Source organism: Balaenoptera musculus, chromosome 19 (genome assembly GCF_009873245.2).
Source record: "Balaenoptera musculus isolate JJ_BM4_2016_0621 chromosome 19, mBalMus1.pri.v3, whole genome shotgun sequence".
NCBI classification, from domain to species: domain Eukaryota; kingdom Metazoa; phylum Chordata; class Mammalia; order Artiodactyla; family Balaenopteridae; genus Balaenoptera; species Balaenoptera musculus.
In genome coordinates this window covers 41780579-41806925 of record NC_045803.1, presented here as the reverse complement: position 1 = coordinate 41806925, position 26347 = coordinate 41780579, and the positions used below count along the sequence as shown (strand labels likewise).

The following is a 26347-nucleotide window of genomic DNA, read 5'->3' as shown; positions in this document are numbered from 1 at the left end:
AGGGCAGGCTCTACCTGCTGTCACAGCTATCTGCAGAGATAGCCTTTTTCTCCTGTCCTCTTTGCCTTGGCTTTCATGTTGAACTACCATAAAGAGAAGACCCTCCAGGGCACCCCTGGCCCCTTTGGCCTGGAGCTGCCAGAAGCATCACCTTAGGCTTATGTTGGTCCTGTTCCTTGGTCCCAAGGTTCCTAGAACTTGGGGTAACAGTCTTGTGAGTACTATGACGGGACTTCCTGATGCCACCACACGGAGTTTGCTGAATGAGAATCTCTTTTGCTTTCCCATTATCCATTGTCGAGCTGCTCCAGGCTGTGGGTCCTATCAGATTTTTTAAGATATTTGAGGTTATTGGGAAAACATTTGTCTGATGGATTTCCAGGGAGTGGTGACTGTGAGTGAGTGCATCCTTGAGAAGCAGCCCTGCCATGAGGTCTCCTATGACATATGTGCTCTCTCCACAGCAACCCCAGGTTTAGGAAGCACCCTAGCTAAGCCAGCCCAGCGCCTTCCCTGCATAGCCAGCCCCATGAATGACATGGCTGTTGAACTCTGCCGACTGCTCCGAGGGCCAGGTGACCTCCCCAGGAAACTGGGGACAAGTAAGAGTGGAACAGGCCTAGGGCTGCCATTGGTGGGCTGTTAGTTAGGAAAGCCAGCTCCACCCCGCTCGCTCCCTCAGGAAAGAAAGGAGCAGGAAGTCTGAAGTGCCCAGGCTTGACCATGGAGCTGGTGTTAGAGACAGAGAGGCCAGGGAAACTTGCCAGGGAGTGCCTCCTGTAGGCTGGTGTTCCATGTCCATTCTCATTTAATCTTCCCACCAACCCTGAAAGAGTTCAGCCAAGGGAACTCAGAGGGCTAAGAAGTGACAGAATTGGGATTCAAACCCAAGTCTTTCTGATCCCGAAGTCCAGTGATGATCAGGATCCATTTCTTGGGGAGAGATGGCTGATGTGGTGGCATGGGGACCAGAGCTTAGGCTAGTTTGTGAGGCCTGAGCTGGACCCTGTGTGCTGGTCAGTTGCGGGCCAGGACTAGAACCTAGTGGACAGGCACAGCACCAGCCCCCTTCCAGGTTTCTGTGCTAATGCGCTGATGATGTGGAAATCTTTCTACTCAGAAGTAGGAGTCCTCTCCATTCCTAGTTCCCCTGGGACTGAGGCCCTTGACGTGTCCTGCCAGAAGGGAGTGGCATGGGGCAACTCTTGGAGCAATCATGCTGGAGTCCCTGGCACCCCTATAGAGAGTTTCCCACCTTGAGGACACTGTAACCAGGGATGGCATCTGGGAGTGCCAAGATGATGAGCCATTTCCTCAGCCACCCCCATACTTCTGTGATTGGGAGTTCCCCTCTGAGTGATGATGGAGGGGGAAGTGGGTGGTGCCAGAGCATCTGAACTGGGCACTTGGGGCCTCCTGGCCTGAAGCCTCCTGGCGTGGCTTCTCCTTGCGTCACTGGCGTCTGATAGGTGTCTGATGTGGCAGGGATAGGCTTTTCTATGTGGGCACCAGGCTGGCTATCCATCCATTCTCTCTGGGAGTGACAGGCCTTATTCTCTTTGGAGAGGGAAGAATGGTTAGTTGGGTGGCACTCTCTGTCACAGTGTTGTCCCTATCGTGCAGCACCAGCCATCCTTTGACCCAGAGCCACCTGGACCTGTCTCCCTACAGGGCCTGATAGCTGTGCAGGGCAGCTGAGCCCCCTCTTTTTCTTCTGGCCCTCACATCCCACTGTCCTCTGAGACAGCTGGCTCTGGCCCTGTGGTGAGGGTGATAACTCTAATTCCTAGGCACGTCACCCCAGCTTCACACCAGGCCCATCCAGGGATGGGTGACTGCTTATCCTGCCAGGGCCCACGCTTAGAAAGTTGCTGACTTTGACTCCAGGGCAGGAATAGGGGGTTGGAGGAGGTCCTGTCCTGAAGCTGAGGGTGGTAGGGCTGGAGGGGAGACTTACCCAGGCAGAGGTACGGGAAAGACCATAGTTGCTAGACTCTTAATGAGAAGGAGGGCTAAGAACCATCGATTCTTCTAGAGCTGGCAGGGATATTTGCATCACCTGCCCTGTTTCATAGATGAGGAAACTGAGACCAGAGAAGTTAAATGACTTTCCCAAGGATAGAGCCAGGTCTGCAGCCTCTTTCAAAGGCCTGGAAGTGCCCTCGCTATTAGTCTGTATAAAAGGGGGCATGATGCCGGCAGATTGCTCTAACTGCTTTACTTTGCTTGAAAAGAAAAATCACGATAACAAAACTCACAGTCAAGCCCAGGATTGCCCATGGGTGGTGTGTCAGCATGGTCTGACCCCAGTGTCTTGTACTTCAGGCTTCCTGCCAGCCCTTGACCCATTTCCCTTTTCATTTCAACGTACATTTCTTGAGCACCTACTGTGGGCCACGTGTTATGCAAGGTAAAGAAAAAGATGCTTGGATGTGGCCCCTTTAGTCAGAGAACTTCGGTTGCTTCAAGGTAGAGAATCCCATCTCTAACCAACTCGGTCAGCCAGACCTCAGGGCAAGCAGAGGAGCGAGGTCTTAGGGACTCAAATCCTGTCTGGGACTTTTCTTTCTGTCTCTGTCCCTGTCTTTTGTCTCTGCTTTCTGTTTATTAGCTTTAGTCTGTCAAACTGGCTTTCTACATGAAGTTGGAACAATGACAGCACAGAGCTTTGAGACCCGCTCTCCTCCCAGCTCCCTTGTACAAAAATTCCGGGAAGGTCTCTTACTGGTCCAGCTTGGGTCAGGGAGGAGGCTAACTAGGATTAGCATTCCCCACCGAAGCCACAGGGTTGGCACAGGGAAGGAGCTACTTCTTAAGAAAAGGAGTGCTATCCCCCAGTGAAGGGGAGCTGGCAGACAAATCCTGGCACTCCTTGTTCCCCTTTCCTGCTGTTTGTTCTTGCAGCCCTGGGGGACTTGTGCCCAGTCCCTTCTCAAAAGTTGATGGAACCCAGCCAGTTACCTACAGGGAGTAGTATTGGTCAGGTGACCAAGCCTAGGGTCCAGAAGCCTTGTAGGGGTTACCTGAAGTTTGTTCTGATGGAGCCCAGTCTTGAGGAGCTCATGCTGTTCTACCTTTAAAGCATATTCCTCTTCCCTACAATTGGTTGGGGCCACCCCAGGAAGGAGGAGGTTTTGTCTTCACCCTCATGGGTACCTGCTTGGAGCTTACTTGAATGTTCCTCAGAAGATAGGAGACCCGGCGACTTCCCTGGCGGTCCAGTGGTTAAGACTCTGCGCTTCCACTGCAGGGGATGCGGGTTTCATCCCCGGTCGGGGAACTAAAGATCCCACAAGCCGCGTGGCCTGGCCAAAAAAAAAAAGAAGGTAGGAGACCCAAGCTTCTGAGATTGTAATCTGCAGGACCACAGGCCTTTGTGGAGCCTCTCAGTGCCTCAGCTTCCTCAGGCCTCAGATGGGGATTACCATACTTACTGATTGGTTTGGAGTCTTGGAGTGTTTCTTACAAGTAGACACCTAGGGCCCTTTGACAATGATGTCTGATTGCTCCCCTTTCATTTTGTAGAGAAGGGAACCAAGGTCTGAGGAGGTGAGTGACTGCCCAGGGCCTACCATCTTGGAGAGACAGTGCTATGTCCAGGACCAGACTGCAGGGGCCCTTCAGGTCACACTGGCTACCCTGGCACCCAGGACTACAGTGTTTCTTTCTAACAGAGGCCAAACCCCACTCCTTAGCCTGAGACTGACAACAAGAAACAGACTCACTGCAGAATGTGCAACAGCAGTTAGGCCTTGGCCTTGTAGTTTTTCTTCTGTCTGCCCAATTCCTCAAGAATGGCTGTGGTAGTACCAGCTTCTGTCTGCTATACAGCTTCTCAAGCCCTGGGGAGAAGGTTCATTGAGGGCGGGGTAACTGAATCCATTTAGAGTAACTTTGTGCCCTTTAACATGTCCTCATCTATTTTGGGCTTCGGGTGCCTTTCTCTTGTGTTTGTTCTGCCCTTTCTAGTCCTTGACTAGCCTGAATTTTTCTACCAGAGGAAAAACAGAAAGCCATTGTATGAGGACAACACATAGGAAAATCCTCCATTGACTTCATTTTAAGTTTTTTGTCCACACCACTGTTTAGTGAGTGTTCCCATGGCAGCCCTGTCACATCTGGGATGAGCCACAGTCATCTCACCTGCCTCGTATTGCCACCCAACTGCTTAGATGTCTAATAAGACGTCTCAAACTTAACGTGTCCTAAAGATCTCTTCCTTCTGCCCATCTTCCCTGTCTCTTAGTAAATGGTACCACCATCCACCCATTTGCCCGGACAAAAACCTGGGAGTCATCCTTACTTCCCCTCATACTATCAGTGCCCACATCCAGCAAACCCTGTCACCTCTGCTCCCAGTCTTTCCTAAGTCTCACTCAGCTCCAGCCCCACTGGCTCTGTTTCTCAGACATGCTGAGCTCATTCCCTTTACCCCAAAAGTTCTTCCTTCTGATTCTCTCATCAAGCAGACCTCTGCTCAGGGGTCAGCCCTCAGCGAGGACTAACTTGACTACTCCATCCTGGTCAGTCCTCATCCCCAGTCCCACTTCCAGCCTATCATCTGGCTTTGTTTTCTTCAGAGCACATTTCCTCTACCAGGTGTTTTCTTGTTTGCTTATTGATTTACTTATATATTAATGTCTTCTCTGCTCCTTTCACACCACCCATCACCCTCACTTTGTCAACTCCATGGAGTAGGCCTTTATTAACTAATTGATAACAGTTGGATGATGCATGTTCTTTCCAGAGGATGGGAAAGTAGCACAGAGGTCTTTTTTTTTTTTTAATTTATTCATCTTATTTACTTATTTTTGTCTGCATTGGGTCTTCGTTGCTACGGGCGGGCTTCTCATTGTGGTAGTGCACAGGCTCAGCTGCTCCACGGCATGTGGGATCTTCCCGGACCAGGGCTCAAACCCATGTCCCCTGCATTGGCAGGCAGATTCTTAACCACTGTGCCACCAGGGAAGTCCAGCACAGAGGTCTTAAACCAAGCTGCTGCTGCTGCTGCTGCAGCCACTGTTACTAAATGAGCTGTATAATAACATTCTGTTTTTAACCTAAGCTACCTTTCAAACACATACATATACACCTTATACACACACACAGGCTCTTAATTGTGTTTGGAAAAAATATTGGCTATGAAATGATAGCTTCAATTGAAGATACATTACAGCTCTGTGATTTTCTTTGAAAAGCTTTTAACTTCATAGCACTTTGACGAGCAAGAGACAAGTAGCTGAGGTGTTGCGTCTCTGCACTGATCATTCCAGATGCTCAGAAACTTCTTCTATAGCCATAGTGGACTGTATTAGTTTCCTATTGCTGCTGTAACAATAGTAGTGGCTTAAAGTAATCATTTTACAGTTCTGGAGGACAGAAGTCCTAAAATCAAGGTGTCAGCAGGGTAGTAGTCTTTCTGGAGGCTCTTGGAGAGAATCCATTTCCTTGCCCTTTTTAGCTTCTATAGTCCACCTACATTCCTTGATTTATGGCCCCCATCGTCCATCTTCAAAGCCAGCAGTGTAATAGCATCTTCCATTCTTTCTCTGCTTCCACCATCACATCACCTTTTCTGACTTGACTCTTCTGCCTCTCTCTTACAAGTAGCCCTGTAATTGCATTATCCTACCCTCCCTGCCCCCAGATAATCCAGGATAATCTCCCCATTTCAAGAGCCTTGACTTAATCACTTCTGCAAAATCTTTATTACCATGCAAGGTAGCATATTTCACAGGTTCTAGAGATTAGGACCTGGACATCTTTGGGAGGCCTTATTCAGTGTGTCACAGGGACTATGAATTTTCTTCCTCTGGGCAAATCTATATAATTGATAAATCATTTGGAAATTGAAGAAAAACAAAACAAAACAGGAAAATGTATCTATTTTTCAGCCAAACTGAGGTGATGGTGAATCCTGAATTGACTCTAAATAAATATTTTGGTTTTTTATTGAGTTCCTTAGTTTTTTAAAATTTTAAATCCATATTTATAGCTTGAGTAGCTTGAGTTAAAAATCCAAAGATTCTATGGTAGGTTTGTCAAAATAATTGTATAGTTTATTTTTGAAGAAAAGTATTCAAAAATACTTTAATTTTTATTTTAGGTCTTTGAAAATGTAAGCATCTGTTGTTTTGGTGATCATTATTGAGCAGCTCTCATACACTGAGACAAAAATAGCTCCCAGATATCCTTGAGTCACTGACCAAGTTGGAAACAGTTCTTCCGGAAGATTTCTCTAGCTTTAATAAATCAAATGGCCACATTTGTATTAGTTTTTTAAGAGTACCTACTGCTTCAAAAAAAAAAAAAAAAGTACCTACTGCTTCAATTGGAGAAAGCTAAAAAAAAAAAAAAAAAAGAAAACCTTCCAGTGTGTGTCTTCTACCTTCTAGACAGTAAAATCTGCATAAAAGGTCTGTCACACAGGATCATCCTTGTGTGAGAAAGAAGTGGGCTGGAACTAGTCACTACACACAAACACACATGTATATGCACACACCTGTGTCACCTCTCAGACTTCTGATGGTGGGGGTTGGGAGAAGGGTTAGGAAGCGGTGAGTGAGAGAGGGACAGTCCCAGGAACAGTGACTGGTGATTGGAGAGGCTCAGCACGAACCGGAATTGATCAAGGATGTGAGCAGTATGCTAGGGGAGGACCAAAGAATGTTACGGAAATCTTCAAGGGGCAAGCATTGGCAAACCCTGACGCACTGGCCAAAGGGAGGAGCCAGTGAGCATCTGTCAGCAACTGTGGACATAGTTCTGAGAGGAACCATAGGAACAGCAAGCAGTCTGTCTACAGGGATTCTTTGGGGACGGCTAGAATGGGCAGTGGCTTTGTTGGACAGTCTTCCCCCACAGCCACATGGCCTCAGGAGGTGGTAAGCAGTGGACTTGGCTTTAGGGAAGGCTGTGCTGGTCAAGCAGCATTGAGAGAGCCCCACCGCCATCCCTGGCATCCCAGGCCACTGGAGCAGAAGTTTGGGTTTCTAGCAGCTGCAGGGCACTGTAGCAGAATAGCCCATCTTGGGAGACTCCATGCCGAGAACTCAGGCCTCTGGCCTGAAGTCTGGTGCTTCTGGCTTTCTCTGAATTGCACATATGTTCTTTGTATGTGGGAAGTGGGGCTTCTTGCTTAGGAACCCTTTCCCAGTGGGCACTGTAATCTTCACAAAAGCTACCAGAACTAATTGGTGAGTTTGACAAGGATGCAGGATACCAGATGAATATATAAAAACTCAAATATGTGTGTGTTTAATAGCTTTATTGAGATAAAATTTACATACCATAAAATCTACTCTTTTAAAGTGTACAGTTCAGTGGTTTTTAACATGTTTACAGAGGTGTGCAACCATTATCATAATCTAATTTTATTTATTTATTTATTTTTTAAAAATAGAACCTATTCTTTGACCCTCAAGGATGCCCCACTTTCTGTACTCTTTTTTTTTAAATAAATTTATTTTATTTACTTATTTATTTATTTTGGCTGCTTTTGTTCTCTGTTGCTGTGCGCAGCCCTCCTCAGTTGCGGCAAGTGGGGGCCACTCCTCGTTGTGGTGCGTGGGCTTCTCACTGCAGTGGCTTCTCTTGTTGCGGAGCACAGGCTCCAGGCGCGTGGGCTTCAGTAGTTGTGGCACAGGCTCAGTGGTTGTGGCTCACGGGCTCTAGAGCGCAGGCTCAGTAGTTGTGGTGCACAGGCCTAGTTGCTCCGCAGCACGGAGCATAATCTAATTTTAGCCCCATAATCTAATTTTAGAACATTTTTATCACTCCAGAAAGAAACCTTGACCCCATCCTCCCACCCCCAAAATCAATTATATTTTGATATAATACCAAGAAACAATTAGAAAATAAAATTTTAAATAATATAATAAGGGCTTCCCTGGTGGTACAGTGGTTGAGAATCCGTCTGCCAATGCAGGGGACATGGGTTCGAGTCCTGGTCCGGGAAGATCCCACATGCCACGGAGCAACTAAGCCCGTGAACCACAACTACTGAGCCCACGTGCCACAACTACTGAAGCCTGTTCACCTAGAGCCCGTACTCTGCAGCAAGAGAAACCACTGCAATGAGAAGCCCACGCACAGCAACAAAGAGTAGCCCCGCTCTCCACAACTAGCTGCATGCAGCAATGAAGACCCAACACAGCCAAAAATACATAAATAAAATAAATAAATTTTTAAAAGTTCAGTGTTATTATTAAATATATATATATATAATAATATTGAAAGTGAAATACTTAGAAATAAATTTGTTAAAAATCTGTTGAGAGAAATTAAAGAAGACCTAAATAAATGGAGAGGTATACCATGTTCATGGATTTGAATAATCAATATTATTAAGCTATCTGTTCTCTCCAAATTGATCTGTAGATTCAACACAATCCCAATCAAAATCCCAGCAAGAAATCAACTATACACCAATTAAAAAAAATAATTAAAAAAATGATAAAGAAAAAAAAATCCCAGCAGGCCTTTGAGAGATACTGTTAAGAAAATGAAAAAGACAAGCCACAGGCAGGGAGAAAATATTTGTAAAACACATTTTGTATCCAAAATATATCTATAACCTTATAACTCAGTAAGATATACAACCCGATTTTTATTTAAAATGGGTTAAAAATTTGAATAGACAATTCAATAATTTTCTAATAAACTGATGGTAAATAAGTATATGAAAAGATGCTCAACATCCTTGGACATTGGGGAAATGCAAATTAAAGCCCCTACATACCTACTAAAATGTCTAAGAGAAGAAGAGAAAACCAGAACAACTGACAGTAACAAGTGCTGGTGAGATTGTGAACTCATACATTGCTGGTGGGAATGCAAAACAGTACAGCTACTTTGGAAAACAGTTTGGCAGTTTGTTATCAAGTAAAAGATATACTTATCTTGTGACCTGGCAGTACCACTTCTTAGTATTTACTTAAGAGAAATGAAAACATATGTCTGCACAAAGACCTATATACAAATATTTATTGGCTTTATTCATAATAGCAAAAAATTAGAAACAACTATATGTCATCAGCTAAGGAACGGACAAACTGTGGTATGTCCATACAATGGAGTACTACTCAGCAATAAAAGAAGCAAAATACTGGTACACCTAACAATGTGGATGAGTCTCAAACGCGTTATGCTAAGTGAAAGATGCCAGACACAAGAAACTCCATATTCTGTGATTCCATTTATATGACATTCTGTAAAAGGCAGAACCATAGGAACAAATCAGACCAGTGTTGCCAAAGACTTGGGGGTGCGTGGAGTGGAATTGACTGCAAAGAGGCATGAGGGAAAACTTTTTGGAGTGATGGGAATGTTCTATATCTTGATCGTGGTGGTGGTAACATTTGTTAAAACTTGTTGAACTATCAATTAAAAAGGAAGACTCTTATTACATGTAAATTATACTTAAGTTAAAAAAAACATTAAAAGAACAACAACCATGGGACTTCCCTGGTGGCACAGTGATTAGGAATCCGCCTGCCAGTGCAGGGGACACGGGTTCGAGCCCTGGTCTGGGAAGATCCCACATGCTGTGGAGCAACTAAGCCCGTGTTCCACAACTACTGAGCCTGCGCTCTAGAGCCCATGAGCCACAACTACTGAGCCCGCGTGCCACAACTACTGAAGCCCGCACACCTAGAGCCCGTGCTCCACAACAAAGAGAAGCCATCAGGGGCTTCCCTGGTGGTGCAGTGGTTAAGAATCCACCTACCAATGCAGGGGACACGTGTTCGATCCCTGGTCCAGGAAGATCCCACATACCACGGAGCAACTAAGCCCGTGTGCCACCACTACTGAGCCTGCGCTCTAGAGCCCACGAGCCACAACTGCTGAACCTGCACACCCCAACTACTGAAGTCCATGCGCCGAGAACCCGTTGCTCCTCAACAAGAGAAGCCACCACAATGAGAAGCCTGCGCAGCTCAATGTAGAGTAGCCCCCGCTCGCCGCAACGAGAGAAAGCCCGCACACAGCAACGAAGACCAGTGCAGCCAGAAATAAATAAATAAGATAAATAAATTAAAAAAAAGAAAAACAACAACCATGATACACCTCAGAGTTCAGTTCAAGCCTCTTCTTCTTCATGAGGCTTTCCCCAACTACCTCCTTGTTTCATGGCCCTCTGATAAGTCCCTTCCAGGGCACTCATGGTTTTGGTTCCTATCAACCACAGCTTGGGCTCCTTCTTCAGTAGGGCTGCCTCAACTCCTCAGGGCAGTGACTTGCTGAACTCACTGCTCATTTAGCATAGCCAGACCCTGCCCACAGCTGGCTCTGTGAGAGGCCAGGAGTGCTGGTGAGGTGGTAGCAGGCTAGGGAGAGGAGCTCAGACCTGGGTGGGCTTCTGTGACTGTCTTGTTTTTCTCTCCAGTACCTCACCTCAGCTCTTGCTCTCTTTTCCCCCACAGGTTGGGATAAACATTCCTATGGTTACCATGGTGATGATGGGCATTCCTTCTGTTCCTCGGGGACTGGCCAGCCCTATGGTCCCACATTCACTACAGGAGACGTGATTGGCTGCTGCGTCAACCTCATCAATGGCACTTGCTTCTACACGAAGAATGGCCACAGCCTTGGTGGGTACATAGGGGACCTTGGAGGGTCTGCCCTGTGGAGCCACTTTGGTTGGTGAGAGGCTTTGAAGCCAAAGCAGTGTTGTAGATCCTCTGCTGAGCTCAGGGCAACTGCAGCCATTTCCTAGCATCAGAGCCCTGCAAGGGGGACGGAGGGTATAGAAGTGGTCCCTTTGTTAATCCATCCATTCAGCAGCATTTATCGAGCCTGGGTCAGTGCTGAGAGAGCAGCAATGTCGTGGTCATGCTCCTGGCCTGTGTGACACTCGTTGGAGCGAGGTTTAGGGTCAATGAGAAGTTTGAGGGGCCCTAGTACCTACTTGACAGTGGTAGTGATTTGTATGCCTGTCGCCTGGGCCCAGACTTTCTCTGGCCCTTCTGCAGGGCACTGGTTGCTATGGAGCAACAGTGAGGGCTGCTCTAGTACAGGAGGTAAACAGGCTGGAGTCAGATGGGGTCAGGTCTCTTCTGGCCTGTTTGTGGTTAATAGACAGCAACCTGGACAGAGTTATATTGAAAAAGTCCCTTTGGTTAAACTGAAAAGGAGGGACTGATTGGAGTAAGGGCTGAGGAAGAGGCAGGTGGCATGAGCTGTGGCCGTGGTGATGGGTGCAGGCAGTGGAGAACAGGCCTGCAAAGGCCTAGGGGTGCCGCAGCGGGGCTTAGTGATAGATGGGGTGCACTGGAAAGAAGGGAACATGGTAAAGTGGCTGGATTAGTTGTGCTGTCAACTAGGATCAGAAACCCAGGAGAAGCAGCAGTCCTTGGAAGGTCTTGAGAACTCTGGAGGATACCTTGAAGAGTAGTCCTGTACACATTTAGGAACTTAGGATTAGAAACTAAGAGAGAGAGGAACTTTGGCTATTCTGACACCTTGCCCTAGTAGGGCTGACTGCTATTTGGCCCTCGAGTGAGTGGAACCCATGGCCAAAGTGGCCCTGAGGTGGTACCTAACTGCTGGGCCGGCCTGCCTGGGTTTGCAGAGGTCTCTAATCTGGCAGAACCCTATCAGCCAGGTTGACCACAGGCCTTGCCAGGAAAGGGAGTTGGGCATTTTACTTTGAACCCAACTTGTAGGAGGCTCACTTCCCCTGGTTTGCGGGGCAGTCAAAAGGTGGCTGCCACTCCCCACATCCCTCTGTGGCTTCTCCAGGAGATGAGCCCGGGCAAAATCAGGGAACCTGAGTGGAAATGGGGTTTACTTGCGGCTGGGGCTGAGCGAGCAGGAGCCAGCATTCCTCAACAGGGCAGTCAGATGCCACAGCCTAGAATGGGCAGCCAAGAGCATAGCACAGACGATGCAGAGCTGACCCAGGTGCACATCCGGAGAAACTCTCCCCTGAAATCCATGGCCACCTAGCTGCAGTTGCTGGTATCCAGCCTGTGAGGAGCTAGCTGCTGGAGGGCAAGGCCAAGGTCTCAAGATGACTCCTCATTCCCCACTCTGTTCTCTGACTCCAGCTATTTCCTGCCTCTTAACTTTTCTGCTGTCAGAGTCCCAGGGGCCACTGTTATGGGCTATCAGTCCTTACCCAAGCCCTGTTTCACTTGCCCCTCCGAGCCAGGCCCAGTTCTGCCCGTCTGCTCTGAATACTTGCCCTCCTTACATCTCTTCAGCTTGTCCACACTTTGCTCAGAGCATGGCACCTGCTGTGGGACATAAGATTTGGGGCATATCTGCTGTCCCTTCTGCACCTGCACCTCCCACCTCTGGGCTCTAAGCTCTTTGTCAGTCAGATCCCTAGGTCTCTAAGGAGCTCATGGCCACCTTAATGTCAGCCCAGACCCTCACACTGTTTTTATTTTATTTATTTGTTTATTTATTTAGGCCACATTGGGTCTTCGTTGCTGCACGTGGGCTTTCTCTAGTTGTGGCGAGCGGGATCTACTCTTTCTTGTGGTGCGCAGGCTTCTCATTGCGGTGGCTGCTCTTGCTGCGGAGCATGGGCTCTAGGCACGCGGGCTTCAGTAGTTGTGGTGCGTGGGCTCAGTAGTTGTGGGACGTGGGCTCAGTAGTTGTAGCTCGTGGGCTCTAGAGCTCAGGCTCAGTAGTTGTGGTGCGCGGGCTTAGTTGCTCCGCGGCATGTGGGATCTTCCAGGACCAGGGCTTGAACCTGTGTCCCCTGCATTGGCAGGCAGATTCTTAACCACTGTGCCACCAGGGAAGCCCCCTCACACTGTTTTTAAAAACTCATCTCCCAGGACTTCCCAGGCAGTCCAGTGGTTAAGACTCCACACTTTCCACTGCAGGGGGCACGGGTTTGATACCTGGTTGGGGAACTAAGATCCCACGTGCCGCGCAGCACAACCAAAAAAAAAAGAAAAATAAAAAATAAAAACTCCTCTCCCTAGTACATGTTTTTTTTGTTTTGGTTTGGGTTTTCTTAATTAATTAATTTATTTTTGGCTGCGTTGGGTCTTCGTTGCTTCGAGCGGGCTTTCTCTAGTTTCAGTGAGTGGGGGCTACTCTTCATTGTGGTGCACAGGCTTCTCATTGCGGTGGCTTCTCTTATTGCGGAGCACGGGCTCTAGGCACGCAGGCTCAGTAGTTGTGGTGCACGGGCTTAGTTGCTCTGCATGTGGGATCTTCCCGGACCAGGGCTCGAACCCATGTCCCCTGCATTGGCAGGCAGATTCTTAACCACTGCACCACCTGGGAAGTCCCCCCTAGTACGTGTTTATATAGACCCCATGGAAGACCTGACACTTCTTGTGATAAAACTTCCTTTAGGCCTATATTATCTATTTTTCTAGCCTGTCACGATCATCTTTGGTCTTGCTTTTTCTATCTCGAATATTTGGTATCCTCTTCAGCATTGTATTAACCTAAATTTTGATAAACATGTTTATTTGTGTTTTCATCAAGATATTGATAAAAATATTGGAAGAGGACAAGGCTGGATTTGAGCCCTTCAGCCTACAGCTTGTCCAGGTAGACACCAGCCATTTAAGAATCACTTCATTATGTTAATTGAATCTTGTGTTTTTCTGTCTTTTCCACAAGGATACTACTGAGACCTTACTAAAAAATGGATATGACCTGTCCTCTGCATTTTCTAGATCACGAAATTTGATGGGAAGTCAATGAAAGTTATAGACCACTTGGTGAATCTTCTAATGACCTTGTTTCCTTTTCACAAGCCAGCTTATCAATATAATGCACTTCAGAATCTCACGCAGGATCAGTGAGCCAATCATTGCTCTCTAACCTCAGAACATTTCTCTCTTTAGAGAAGCAGAGTGATGTTTCCTGCCTCTGGCCGCCCCGCTCCTTTTATTTGCTCCATTGTCCTCTCTCACAACACTCACCCTGTGTGTCATTGGTCAGTTGTCTGTGTAATTACTAGTTGCATGCCATCTCTCTTGCTGGAGTTTGCAGCACTTTTAGGGCCAGGCTTACAGCTGGTTCCCTATTGCCTGTCATAAGGCCTAGCTCCTGGGAGGTCTCAGCAAATACTTGACGGGAGAACAAATGAACACTGAGTGAATGGAGACTGGAGACTGACGTCTCACCCACAAGTGGTCCATGAGCTTTCAGAGTAATTTTTTTTTGGCTGCATTGCACAGCATGTGGGATCTTGGCTTTCCCACCAGGGATCGAACCCGCACCCCCTGCAGTGGAAGCGCGGATTCTTTTTCTTTTTTTTTAATAAATTTATTTATTTATTTATTTATTTATTTATTTATTTATTTATTTATTTATTTTTGGCTGCGTTGGGTCTTCGTTGCTGCGTGCGGGACCTCTCTAGCTGTGGCGAGCAGGGGCCACTCTTCGCTGCGGTGCATGGGCCTCTCATTGCGGTGGCCTCCCCCGTTGCAGAGCACGGGCTCTAGGGCGCCTGGGCTTAGTTGCTCCACGGCACGTGGGATCCTCCCAGACCAGGGCTCGAACCCGTGTCTCCTGAATTGGCAGGCGGACTGTTAACCACTGTGCCACCAGGGAAGCCCTGAAGCGCGGATTCTTAACCACTGAACACCCGGGGAAGTCCCCAGAGTAATTTTTATACAGGCTCTTTATACCCTCAGCCTCAGTGACCCCTGAGCTATGTCTTTTTGGCTCAGGGTACTTCTTAGCAGCAGGTTTGAATGTCCTATTTGCATCCTGGATCTTTGCCTGGACCTTCTCAGATCTTCCCTTGGGCCATCTCAGATCTTGCCATCACAGTGTCTTTGTGGAGGCTCCCAGAGACCTACAGGGCTATAGGGAGCAGTGTTGCCCTTGTTCAGTGCAGTAGGGGGTGGAGTAGCCTCTTTCCTCATCTTCCTGGAAGCACCTCAAGGCCTTGTCCTTCCTGAGTCCCATTGTGAGTAGAGCTAGGCAAACCCGGGTAGGTCATCCCCTGGGCAGAAATGTGGCAGTTGTCTCGCCCTGTGGCGCAACTGTAGCCAACTTGTACCTAGACCTCACAGTTTATGAAGCAGCTTTCATAGAGAATCTGTTTCTCCTTCCTTCTTGAGGTGTTGGGTATATTGTTACCCCCTTTTTTCAGATGGGCTCAGAGAGGTTGGGTAGCTTGCCAAAGGTCACACTGCAGATAATTGATGGAGCCTGGACTCCGCTTTCTTCCAGGGTTCTGTGGGCCTCTTCATGAGCCTGGGAGTACAGCAGCAGTTGCCTGGCCACACTGAGATTCATGGGGGCAGCTCCCATGCAGACCTGGTGGGTGGCCATGGAGGGGCTTCCAGATTCCATCCTGCTAGTTCTGTGACTGCTGACTCTGCTTGTGGGGCTCAGGAGTTGCCTCAGGCAGGAAGGTCATGGGTTTCTGAACTTCTTTCACTGAGGAGCAAAATAGCCCAGTAAAGAATGTAAACAGTCTCTCTGTGCCTTGGTTTTTTCATATGTAAACTAGTGTCAGAGACAGTATACACCTTCCAGGGTTGTTCTGAGGATTAAATGCTTCCTTGTAAGACATGATTCCAGTGCCCAGCACAGAGGAGGAACATGGGATGCTCACTTGGCTGCTGTCAGGATTCTGGCCCCAGGTTTACTGGGAGACCTATCATCAGACCCTCACCTGTTCTTCAGTCTTGCTGGGTTTCAGTTTCTTTTTGGGGTGGAGTTGAGGGAGCAGACAGGGACCTCTAGTCAGTGGTTTGAAAACCTCTCAGGCCAAAAGCTTAGGAGCTTCTAGAAGATATAAGAATTTTAAAAAATGGGAAGGCTATGAGCCCTTGGGAGAGTGTCCTTGGGCCTTGAGTCATTTCTCAATCTGCAAAATATGAATGCTCTGGTAGATATGCTGAGGCCCCTCTCCTGCTCAGGGCTCTTCCTATATTTAGGGTCCCTATCCCTTCTACCCTCACTTCTGATTCAGGACTAAGGTCCCTAGAAACACAGCTTCTTCTCTTGGCAGGAGGGTTCAGAGGGTACACAGGCCACTGTTAACTTGGGCTTTGTCAACTCGGAATCTCTGGGGACTCTGGGCAAGTATGGGCTGAAGATGGGCAGCTGCCGCCTTCTCTGTCTCCACTGCTCTGTCAGCTTAGAGATGATGCTGGAGCATCAGACTAGGAATGAGTCCAGTCCCACTAGTTTCTGCTGGTTTTATGACTGCTGGCAAATCATTTAACCTCTGAGGCTTACTTTCCACATCTGTAAAATGGGGGTAAGAAAGCCTGCTACCCATAGTTGGTATGAGGATCAGATGAGGTAATGGGTGGGAAAGGGCCTGGCATACACAGGAGGTCTCCATAAATACATGTTGGATCAAGAGAACAATCAGGCCTAGAGAGGCCTCACGGTAGATCATTTGGGTTTAGTCCTTCCTAGCAGGTTTTCCCTGAGAGGGTAGAAATGCTGTGGACAAATACCCAAATATCTGACTTCACTTCTGGCCAAGCGACTCAGCAAAGGGAAGGCCAGGGTGTAAACCTACCAGGCAGGACTTCCCTGGTAACGCGGTGGTTAAGAATCCGCTGGCCAATGCAGGGGACATGGGTTCGAGCCCTGATCCGGGAAGATCCCACATGCGCTGGTGCAATTAAGCCCGTGCACCACAACTACTGAGCCTGCGCTCTAGAGCTCACAAGCCACAACTACTGAGCCCGTGTGCCACAACTACTGAAGCCTGCGTGCCTAGAGCTCACAACAAGAGAAGCCACCACAATGAGAAGCCCGCGCACCGCAACAAAGAGTAGCCCCCACTCGCCGCAACTAGAGAAAGCCCACGCGCACAGCAGCGAAGACCCAAAGCAGCCAAAAATAAATAAATAAATAAATTTATTAAAAATATAAATAAAATAAAGTAAAATAAAAAATAAACCTACCAAGCCCTGGCTAGTGCTTGTCCTTCACCATAGGGGAGGTGTGGTGACCAGCTCCTCCCCCAGCCATTGTGACGGACCCTCGCGGGGCCCACAGAGACATGGGAAACCAGGTGGCCTGATGACTGTTCCTTTCCCTCCACAGGTATAGCCTTCACAGACCTCCCGGTAAGTACTACTATTGGGTCTCCTGCTCTGGCCCCGGGGGCCGACTGGGAAAGGGCATGGTGTTACCTGCAAGTGCAGGGTGTGGAGTCCTGCCCTCTCCCCAGCCAGGGATGTGTGCTGTGTTGTCAGCTTGAAGGTACCAGTAGGCGGTACCTGCCAGCCTTCTCTCTCCAGCAACAAGGCCTGGTCTTCCTCCATGACTGTTAGCAGGTGACAGAGATTTGTGGCATTTCCAAAGGCAGCTAGGAGGTGGGGGACGGTGTGGGCAGAGATGAGGTAGCTCCATGGCTCAGCTGGTCTGAACCAGTTCTGTGTGGCTTATAACCAGTGGACCTGTGTGCAAAGTATAGAAAATTGTTCATATAGAAAATTGTTCCTGAACTGTTAGGGAGCCAGGTCCCTGTGCATACCTATCAAAGATCCCTGAGGAAAGCCAGTGCCCTAGGGGACTGAACCTGCTACTGTGCAGGGTACTCCTGGGCCAGAGAGGTGAGATTTATGGGGTTTTCTCCTCTTAGAAAAGGGTGAGGTTTCCTGCTGGCTTCGTTCAGGGCTCGTCCCACCTCCTGCACTCCAGTCCTTCTTTGTCATGAGTCATCACAGGCCTTGTCACGGGCAGGGCCTCCACCCGGAATGCTGGGAGCCTGGCCTGGCTCTGTGTGCCCTGGCTGGGGTCTAGAAGGAGGAAAGGTTTGCTGACTCTGGGGGCTGCTTAGGGATCCTGGGCTCCCCTGTGATGCTCTAGGAATAGGAAATGCCCCTGTGATCTGAGGGGCCTTCTGAAGCCCAGACTGCACCATGCAGGATCCTGTTAGAACCTCTGTCTATGTATCAAAATCCTTCCCTCCAACCTGGAGTCCCCAGAGAGGGGCTGTGGTCCTAAGCAAAGAAAGAGAACAGACACAGGAGGAGAATTCTGACCCTGAGTGGGGAAGAGTCTAGTGGTGGAGGTATGACATGAAACACCCAGACGTGGATGTGATGGCACTCTGTGCCAAGTGCTGGAAAGGCTGAACCCAGTGTGCAGTACCAGCACGTGGTAGTCAGGAATGATACGTGGTCTGAGGATGGAAGGTGGAAGAGAAGACTGGGGACCCGGGGACAATGAGGAGGAGGCTGGTGAGACACTGGGCTGTAGCAGTGGGAGCCATAGGAGGCATGGAGTGAGGGAGCGACCTGGCAAAAGCTGGTCAAGGCAGGGGATAGATGGGAAGCGGGGAGCCCTACACCCAGAGGGACATGCCCAAACCTCACTGGCCGGAAGATCCTCCTCTTAGTGAGCCTCAGACAGGAAGGGCAGCAGCCTTTCTTTACCCTTTTCCAGTGTCAGGGGGTCCATACCACCTAACCCCCTTGGTCATTTGGCCATACTTTCCTCTTCCTCCCCTCCTTTCCTCTCTCCCCGCATCCCTTCCTGCCCCCTTATATACCCCCCTTTTTTGTAGCAAAGGGATCCTTGGTCCTGGATCTTTCTGAGAGGAGCCATCATCCACCCCTGCAGCAGATCTTCACGGGCACACCTGCAGGGTTGTGGAGCCCAGCCTGCCTCTCTGTGCCCTGGCTGAGTCCCGAAGGGGGGCCTTGGGCTTTGGGAACACTACAGCCTCTGATGCAGGGCAAGAGACTCCATGTTGAGCCTGGCTTGCTTTTCTTTTGCTTTCTCCCCTCAAACTTTGGGGAATAGTGTCTCTGCTAGGGAGGTGGGCAGAATGTGGCTTAGCCCTGCCTCCCCCAGCCATGCTGCAATTCTCTCAAAGCCAAAGCAACGGCCTGCAGGAGCCAGCGCCTTCCCCTCTGTGCTGGAGGTGAGATGAGGCGAGGCCCTGCTGCCCCATTGCCCTCAGGGCCCAACTGACATTTCATTCTCCTCCTCAGGCCAACCTCTACCCCACCGTAGGCCTGCAGACACCTGGGGAGATTGTGGACGCCAACTTTGGGCAGCAGCCCTTCCTGTTTGACATTGAGGACTACATGCGGGAGTGGCGTGCCAAGGTCCAGGGCACTGTCCACTGCTTCCCCATCAGTGCCCGGCTTGGCGAGTGGCAGGCGGTGCTGCAGAAGTGAGTGCCCCGCTCCCGCCCTTACCCAGCCCTGCCCCATCCCAGGGGCCTCACTCTCCTGTAGGCCCCTGTACTGCTACAAGCTGCTCTTGTGAACTTTAGTGGGTAGCATTCCTTCTGGAAAGCACTCCCAGGATGACTCTGCCTGCTGCTCTCCTGCTCCTCTCTTAGTTCAGTTCTCCAGAGCTGCTCCTAATTAAACCTTTGCCCCCTCAACTGGATCGGAAGGCCCTGTATGTAATATCACCAGCAGGGCTGTTTTCCTTCCCCAGGTCATTTTGCAGAGGATGTGCTAGTACGCCCTGTGGTATCCTCCTCTGTGCACTTTTTTTTTCCATCATAGGGAGTGTCTGTCATGCCATGACTCTGGCCTAAGGTCACCTCTCAGGGTCAGATCCAGCTAAGTCCCTTGCATCTGTGGCAGTGGTGGTGTGAAGAGGGTCCTGCCTAGGACCTAGCTGGCTCTTGGCTGATTAATTCCCAGCCTCTCCTGGGAGACAGTCTTGATGAGAATCCCAAGGGAGGCCAGATATGGTTCTCTCTTCCAGTTGACAGCTGCAGGCCTGAGTGAGGCAATGACCTGTACCCACTCTGCCAGGAGGTGGGTTAGTTTGTTAGCTTGGCTCCCAGGGGTGGGCAGAGAAGGGCTGGGCTTCTGCTAGCTCTGGTCATTGCCCTGCAGACACCGGGGTACCAGAGTCCAGCGGGTGGGGGTGGGGTGCACACTGGGTTCTCCGTGTAGCCTTCCTTTCTTTAGGGATTGATATTGAGGCAGGCCCCATGGGAGGGCTGAGGCAGGGGCTAGGTGGCCAGACCCTTCTCAGGAATAGCAGCACTACTACATCTTGTCCCCAGCCCCCAGAACTTATAAGAAGCCCTTCCTTGGAGGGCCAGCACGGTGCCAGTCCCCATAGCAGGCTTGCTGGGACAGGCAAGGGGAGAGGTGGAGCTGCCCCAGCTGTGTGGGGGAGGGACTAATACTCTCAGTTGACAGGGCCTGGGCTCAGCACGTGGGTGTATTTGTTTACATGTATGTATCTGTGTGCCTGTGTGTGTTCATATGTAGTATTTGCTGAGACCTGCATATAACTCATATCTGTGATTTCATATAACTTCGCTTTATGGACATTGTTAATGGCTGTATTATCCCGCAGACACATTTGCCACAAGCCCCTTGGCTGGCTTCCCTTGGTGGTAGGTTCAGGTTATTTCCTCTCTCTTGCTTGTGTAGGTCACCGTTTTGTACATAAAGAGTTTTCCATATTTAAGATTATTTTCTGGGTGTCCTTTCAAGAAGTGGAATTACTGAGTCAAAGGGACTGTACATTTTAGTGGCCTCTGATGTGCATATGGGCACATCTGAACCATGTTTTATCAAGAATTTTTGCCCTTGTGTTTATAATAATATAAATATTATAATTCTTATTCATAATTAATGTTATAAATACATAATTTCATAATAAGAGGTTGTATATATTGACTTCTTGCTTTGCTAGGCACTTTATATGGATCATCTCATTTACCCCTTAAAACATGAGGGAACACACAGCTGAACTTCTGTGCCTTGCACATGACAGCCCTTCAGACATTTGTGTTTGGCAGTTATAATAATGACATTGACATATGCACACACCAAGGTATTCACTTTTGTACACATCAGATACGAGGACTCTACGTGTGCAGCTGCTTAGCCAGCTTTGGGTGGGATTAAATGGTTTCTGGGCATCAGGCTTCTCAGGGCCATCTCCCAAAGATTGTGTTCCTGTTGGCCATGCTACTGCCTGAAACCTTGGCTTCTTGGGCCCTTAATTTGTTGTGTATCGTGGAGTAACTTGGGTCGTGGGTTAGCTCCCCATCACCGTCTGGAGCCAACACTCCCGAGGGCCAGGTTCACCTGAGCTGGAATGCTTCTGCCGGGCGCGTGGGGCACCTGCAGAGGAGCTCCTGTGTCTGTAGAAGGTACGCACATGGCATGCATCATCACTGGGCAGCTGCCAGACTGCTTGGCTGGCTGCCCATCCAGGAAGCCCTCATAGAGACTCTCGGCAGTCTCTGGGTTTGCTGCAGGTCACAGGAGGCAGCCGCTTCTATAAGGAGACGGTATGTGCCTCTGTATGTACTTTTGTTGTCATACTTGCCCGCCTGTGGGCAGTATATCCCAGAGAAACTGCAGCCACTCCTCCAAGCTGTGAGGACAGATGTGGTGACCTGCCCCTCTCCCGCCTGACTGCATGAGCACTGGGGGATGTTCTCATTTTGTTTCAGCCCCTTTGTTATTCTGTGGAGGTTGCACCTTTAAGATATGTTTAGGGAAAACCTAACAGGGAGATAGTCTGTCCCATCAGGGGGTTGGTGAGAAATGCAGTTCTTAAGTGTCACCTTGAGCGTTTCCTTTTTTTCTAGCATGGTCTCATCTTACCTGGTGCATCATGGGTATTGTGCCACGGCCACGGCTTTTGCCCGAATGACTGAAACCCCGATTCAGGAAGAACAAACGTCCATAAAGAACAGACAAAGTAAGGTTGATTCTCCTCTCCCCTCTCCCTCCCTCTCTCACCTGTCCCTGATTCTGCTCTCTGGCTCATGGCAGCCTTGGGTAACCTGTCAGGAGTCTGTTCAGCTCAGGTCCTCACCAGAAGACCAGCCCACAGCCCAGCCCCAGGCCCTTCTTCTGTCCCTCTTTCAAGGCCACACTGTCCAGAAGGACAGTCCAGCAGCATGGGAGTGTCTCGGTGCAGCCGCCCTAGTGCATGCTCTGGTGGCCTGGCGCAGGCTGGGGCCTGGTATGGCTGGATCTTCCTCCATGCTTTTTTCCTTTCTCCTGCATCCTGGATTCCACTCAGCCTCCTGTTCACGGTCTTCTAGAAAGAGTGTGTTTGCATCTTACCAGTTCAGTGCCCTGCCTTTGCCACCATTTACTCAACCTTAGTAGTTCTGCCTGCCCCTGGGCGGAGAGGGGACTGAAGCAGTCAGACATGGGGAAGGCTGATGCTCCGTGGCCACTGGGGTAGACCTCTCTCTGCTTCCCGCCTCTGGTCCTGGGCTTTGCAGACAGACAAAGAAGGAGCCAAAGGACGCTTTCCTGGTGTTCATACTAGCCTGCGTACTGCGTGTTTGGGGCTCTTTTGTGGAAGGAGGGTGCTGGGAAAGAGGAAACAGCCCAGAAAGGAGATAGGAAGAGGAGAGGAGAGTGAGGGAGAGTAGGTGTGTGTGGACACGTGTGTCTGTGTGTGCCTGCTTGCGTCACTCTGAGCCTGTCGTCTCTGTGTATGTGCATGTGTCTGTGTCTCCCAGAGAAGCCACGCCCAGCCAGACAGTCGGAAAGGGATCCCAGACTTGGGATCTACCCAGAAGTCGCTCCCAGCAAGACGCACCAGGCCCCAGGGCAAGAGCACGATGCCGATGGCCTGAGAGGTGTCAACGTCAGAGCTGCCAGTGTGAGGAGGATGACCTCCTCTGTCAGCAGGGGGCGCGCCGCAGCCCCTGAAGACCGCCGAGACATGGGCCCTGGCCCAGAATCCATGAGCTCCCATGCCAACCCCCTGTGAAGCCTGAGGAGAGAAGTCTGTCTGAAGAGGAGCCTCTCAGGCCACGAAGCTGCCCGGGTGCCCATCCCTAGATTATGCTCCCACAGCCAGGACCTCTTCCCCCGCCCGGGTCCCTGGCAACCTGTACTCCATAGGAGCAGGCCTCCAAACTCAACCTGCTGCCTCTGGGCTAAGAGCACCCCGCTCCATTTTCCCCTCTTATTCTTTGAGGACTACCTGACACTTGACAGAAACCAGGATCTATTGTGGGGCTGGATGGCCAGGTTGTTTCTTCAGCCTCTTCTGTGAGCATCTCAGTGGGCTTGCCACTCTGAACCAGCCCACCTGACTGTCAGCTGGTCCGTGCTTGGGGCTGGCAGTGTGTAGACGTGTGGCTGTGAGGAAGGTCTGCAGCCCCTCGCTCACTGCCGCATTCTTGCTCTCTACAGAGATCCAGAAGCTGGTGCTGGAGGGCCGTGTGGGTGAGGCCATTGAGACCACACAGCGCTTCTACCCAGGGCTGCTGGAGCACAACCCCAACCTGCTCTTCATGCTCAAGTAAGTTTGGGGCACCGTCAGGTCCCCCACAGCCCAGCTGGTGGTGGGCATACACAACCCGGACCAAGCCCAGAGCGTTGCTGCTCTGCTCCTTCTGCAGGTGCCGACAGTTTGTGGAGATGGTGAATGGGACTGACAGTGAGGTCCGCAGCTTGAGCTCCCGAAGCCCCAAGTCCCAGGACAGCTACCCTGGCTCCCCAAGCCTCAGCCCCCGACACGGCCCCACTAGTTCCCACATGCACAACACAGGTCAGCCACTCTCCAGAGGGCTCTGGGAAGAACTGGTGTGGAGAAGCAAGGCCACCCATACACCCTTCCCTGGGATGGGCTCAGGGCTTGCTGCTGGATTGGGGGAAGGGAAATGGGACCACTGTAGTTATTCCTGGGGCCCTGCTTGATGGCAAGCTGCCCCTCCTCTTCTGACTGTTCCCCGGCTTTTAGGAGCAGATAGTCCCAGCTGCAGCAATGGCGTCGCTTCCACCAAGAGCAAACAGAACCACAGTAAATACCCTCCGCCCAGCTCCTCCTCTTCCTCGTCGTCGTCCTCATCCTCCTCATCTCCATCCTCAGTCAATTACTCCGAGTCCAACTCAACAGATTCCACCAAGTCCCAGCCCCACAGCAGTACCAGTAACCAGGAGACCAGGTGCCTGTTCTGCTCTGCTTCTTCCTCCTGCCTTCTGCTCTGCGCCCACTGCAGCCTGTCCTTTGAGCGCCACCCTGCCCTTTACCCCCCACCTCCATCCCAGGTCTGTGCCTGGAATAGTAACCGCTGACCCACCAGGCCTGGCATTGGCTCCAGCTTCTGGTCCAACTCTTTTTTTTTTTTTAATAAATTTATTTATTTATTTATTTTTGGCTGCATTGGGTCTTCGTTTCTGTGCGAGGGCTTTCTCCAGTTGCGGCGAGCAGGGGCCACTCTTCATCACGGTGCGCGGGCCTGTCACTGTCACGGCCTCTCCCGTTGCGGAGCACAGGCTCCAGACGCGCAGGCTCAGCAGTTGTGGCGCACGGGCCCAGTTGCTCCGCGGCATGTGGGATCCTCCCAGACCAGGGCTCGAACCCGTGTCCCCCGCATTGGCAGGCGGACTCTCAACCACTGCGCCACCAGGGAAGCCTGGTCCAACTCTTGATTCAGCTGCCACTTTCCTTGGCCCTGTCTTTCTCCAGAGGCACTGACACTGAGAATGTGGTTGCCTCCAAGGATACCAGGCCTCTCAGAACCCCCAGGGTCTATACTAAAGGAGCTTTTACTGGGCTCAGCTTGTGGTCAGCCAGGTTGGGCAGGCAGGGTTTTTAGGTTGCAGACTGTAGGTGGCTTTCAGTAGCCCTCCAGCATGCCACAGGGATGACCTGGGTTTGGCTCCCAGAGATGCCTATCAGGACTTACCTGCCCTGGTCACTGGGGGTCAGGGGGTGTATAGAAGGGGTGTGCCAACTCAGAGGAGGGCCAGGGTGGGGACGGTCACGGAGGCAGCATGGGGACCAGAGTGGGAGTGAGGTAACAAGCCTCTGGGATCGCTGGTGTCACAGTAGGGCCCAAGTGTTAGAGCCTGGGAAACCTGGGAGCTGTCCTTCATGCCCTTTGGGGACCTCAGTTTACCCACTGCGTACTGCGGCTAAAACCTAAATGGAGGCCCAACCAGGCTGCTCCAGTCGCATCCCCTTTGCTAACTCCCACCTCAACCCTTCTCCACAGCGACAGTGAGATGGAGATGGAGGCGGAACATTACCCCAATGGTGTGCTGGAGAGCATGTCCACACGCATTGTCAATGGTGCCTACAAGCATGAGGACCTGCAGACGGATGAGTCCAGCATGGGTAAGGCCATGCCCCCCCATGGTGTTCCACAGGCGGCATTGCTCAGTCCCGGTGCCCTCTCCCCTCTGTGGGGGTTGGGATGGGCAGGCTTTGGTGGCTTGAGAAGCTCTATCCAGATCTGGTCCACTGCCTCCTTAGCCAGTCATGAATCGGTGCTTGAGGTGGGAAGGCCTCAGCCTGCTGCCCAGAACAAGTTCCCAGCGTTTGTGGCTGGAGGGAGTTGGTGAGAGCAGACACCTTATGAACACCCTTGCATCTTGCAGAGGGTGGGAAGAGGGCAAGCTTTGAGTCCTGTCTGACTCCTAGACCATGGGCTAGGTGGACGAAGAAGAGCTCAGCTCTGGATGGTCCACCTGCTCCTCTCCGCCCTCACTTGCCTCTAGCAGAAGCTGCACCACCCCACCCTACCCCCAGCCAAGGTCCTTCTTGTCGTGTTCTCTTTGGGGTCCCCACCCTAGTCCTCCCTTTCTCTCTTTATCCCTCCTGATGTGTTCTCTGCTGGGCTCTGGGTGCAGATGATGGGCATCCTCGGCGGCAGCTCTGCGGGGGCAATCAGGCGGCCACAGAAAGGATTATCCTGTTTGGCCGTGAGTTGCAGGCACTGAGTGAGCAGCTGGGCCGGGAATACGGCAAGAATTTGGCCCACACGGAGATGCTGCAGGTACAGAACAAGCCAGGCCCTCATACAGAATGGGCCCCCATTTGGTGGTGGGGCAGGGTGACTGGGAGGGCACTGGGGGCAGGCAGCAGCAACAGGACAGTGTGGGCTCTAGTCAAGTCTACAGTGGGGAACAGGACATTCAGGGTACACCCCACCCTCTCTAGGTTCTGGGGAGGACACAGCCCTACCTGACCCTTCAGTCGGGGTATGTTGTGCTCTCCGTGGGCATCACACAGGGCACTGTATCCCCCTGGAGCCATGGAGGAGGGGGTGCGTGGTGCGTGCCACAATCCTCTCAAGAATGCCCTGTCCTTTAGGATGCCTTTAGCCTGCTTGCGTACTCAGACCCCTGGAGCTGCCCAGTTGGCCAGCAGCTTGACCCCATCCAGAGGGAGCCTGTATGCGCTGCCCTCAACAGCGCCATTTTAGGTAAGTGGATCTAACAAAAACAGAAGCTGGCCTATGAGTACCTAGGTTGGCCCCTTCACCCCTCCCTAGAAATTGCTGATGTTTATCCAAATCTGGGCAGTGAGCTCTGCCCAGAGGCTCTCTGGTGACCCATAGGACTCTTGGGCTCCCATAGCTGAACCTAAACCCTATGACCTCCCTCTGCCCAACTGAGTTGGCTGGCTAGATCATGATGGGCCCTAGACTATGACCCTGGGCCTTGGCTAGCTCATTGCTCTAAAGAAAGCT

The 26347-nt window shown here is 50.7% G+C and overlaps 1 protein-coding gene across 3 annotated transcripts in view; it reads left to right on the top strand.

Annotated features, from left to right (window-relative positions):
- RANBP10 (RAN binding protein 10) overlaps window positions 1–26347 on the top strand; it is a 68289-nt gene that overhangs the window by 38250 nt on the left and 3692 nt on the right. For all 3 annotated transcript variants that reach the window (XM_036833839.1, XM_036833841.1, XM_036833840.1), the window contains 10 exons: window positions 10425–10592; window positions 17002–17024; window positions 18900–19084; window positions 21488–21600; window positions 23061–23169; window positions 23270–23418; window positions 23611–23815; window positions 24869–24990; window positions 25506–25651; window positions 25969–26080. In XM_036833839.1, coding sequence (XP_036689734.1) covers window positions 10425–10592; window positions 17002–17024; window positions 18900–19084; window positions 21488–21600; window positions 23061–23169; window positions 23270–23418; window positions 23611–23815; window positions 24869–24990; window positions 25506–25651; window positions 25969–26080 — 1332 coding nt within the window. The remainder of the gene's footprint in view (window positions 1–10424; window positions 10593–17001; window positions 17025–18899; window positions 19085–21487; window positions 21601–23060; window positions 23170–23269; window positions 23419–23610; window positions 23816–24868; window positions 24991–25505; window positions 25652–25968; window positions 26081–26347) is intronic.